Source organism: Sipha flava, unplaced genomic scaffold, assembly GCF_003268045.1.
Source record: "Sipha flava isolate LNK unplaced genomic scaffold, YSA_version1 7809_pilon_pilon, whole genome shotgun sequence".
Taxonomy (NCBI): Eukaryota; Metazoa; Arthropoda; class Insecta; order Hemiptera; family Aphididae; genus Sipha; species Sipha flava.
Window position 1 is genome coordinate 1 of NW_020273618.1, and position 1,135 is coordinate 1,135.

The 1,135-nt window shown below is 63.2% G+C and overlaps 1 protein-coding gene across 1 annotated transcript; it reads right to left on the minus strand.

The window, feature by feature from the left end:
* Positions 1 to 4: 4 nt before the first annotated feature.
* Positions 5 to 910, minus strand: LOC112692886 (extensin-like). Its single transcript, XM_025567700.1, has one exon. It carries the CDS (start codon positions 908 to 910, stop codon positions 5 to 7), a length of 906 nt encoding a protein of 301 aa, XP_025423485.1.
* Between the last annotated feature and the right edge of the window lie 225 nt (positions 911 to 1,135).

The following is a 1,135-nucleotide window of genomic DNA, read 5'->3' on the forward strand; positions in this document are numbered from 1 at the left end:
GTGTCTAGTCCGCCCTGGGGGATGTGAGCGGTGTGGAGAACACGGGCGGGCCTTCCTCGATGCCCGGGAAGGTTGGGAGTGGTGACCCGGGTACATCGAGGATTCGGTCATCGACCTCCATCGCCTCCCCCGGGTTGGTGTCTCGCTCCGGCCGGTGTTCCTGGGCGGAACCACCTGGCACCGGTGCTGACACCTGCACCGACTCCCGGTCTTCCGGGTCGGTGGCCGACCCAGCCGAGGGAGTCGCCTTCGTCAGCCGGTACTGCTGACTCGGACCTTCCCTCTCGGCTTTTGCCCGCAATCTCTTCTGCCGCTGATGTTCCCTCCTCCACTCCTTGGCCCGTTCTGCTGACCGCGTCGATGTTGTGGCTGTGGGCTTTGTCGGCTTGACGGCCTTGGGCCAGGGCTCCAGTGGTCCTGGCTTGTCGGAGGGAGGTGCAGGTGGTGGCGTCGGCAGGCGGTCCACATACGGCACGCGGCTTGGCATCCCCGTCCACTCCGTCGTCGGTGGGTGTGGGTCTGCTGGTGGCATCCTCGGGACTAATGGACGCCCCGGAGCCGGCCTCACCCAAGTGATGTCCCGTTTTGTCGATGCGGGGCGGGTGGGTTGCCGTTGTGGAGGTGCTTTGGTGGTGGCAGCCGGTGTGGTAAGGGTGGCCGTCACTGTGTCGGTAGCCGCTCTCACGTACCTCGAACCCGTTGCCTTGGTGGTTGGGACCCGCTGGTATGTCGACGGGCGTGGTGGCTTCGCCGCTGATGGTGTACCCGGTGACCTCGCCGCCGAGGAGCCAAGTATTTTGACCAGGTCGGCGGTCCGGTCGGCCCACCCCCGGCAGTAGGCTGCCCAAAGGAGCGGCTCAGCCCGCAGTTGGTCTACCCCGCCTTGTGGATGTCGTCCACTGTGCGGCATCTTCCCGACGATCCCTGCGACGTGACCGCCTCCCTAACCTTCTCTAACATCTCCACAACCTTGGTGGTGTCCATGTTGTTTGCTGATGGTGGCTGGAGGTGGTGCTGAAAAACGCGCAATCGTGTAATTAATTAATTATGTGCGCGTTTTAGGCAGGACACGTGGATCTTTCTCGGCGGTAGCTGATCGGTTAGGAAAACTCCTTTACCAACTCGCTTTTCCAGC

Bases quoted from the DNA above. Each gene is read 5' to 3' on its own strand.
- LOC112692886 (XM_025567700.1), bottom strand. From the start codon at position 910: ATGCCGCACAGTGGACGACATCCACAAGGCGGGGTAGACCAACTGCGG.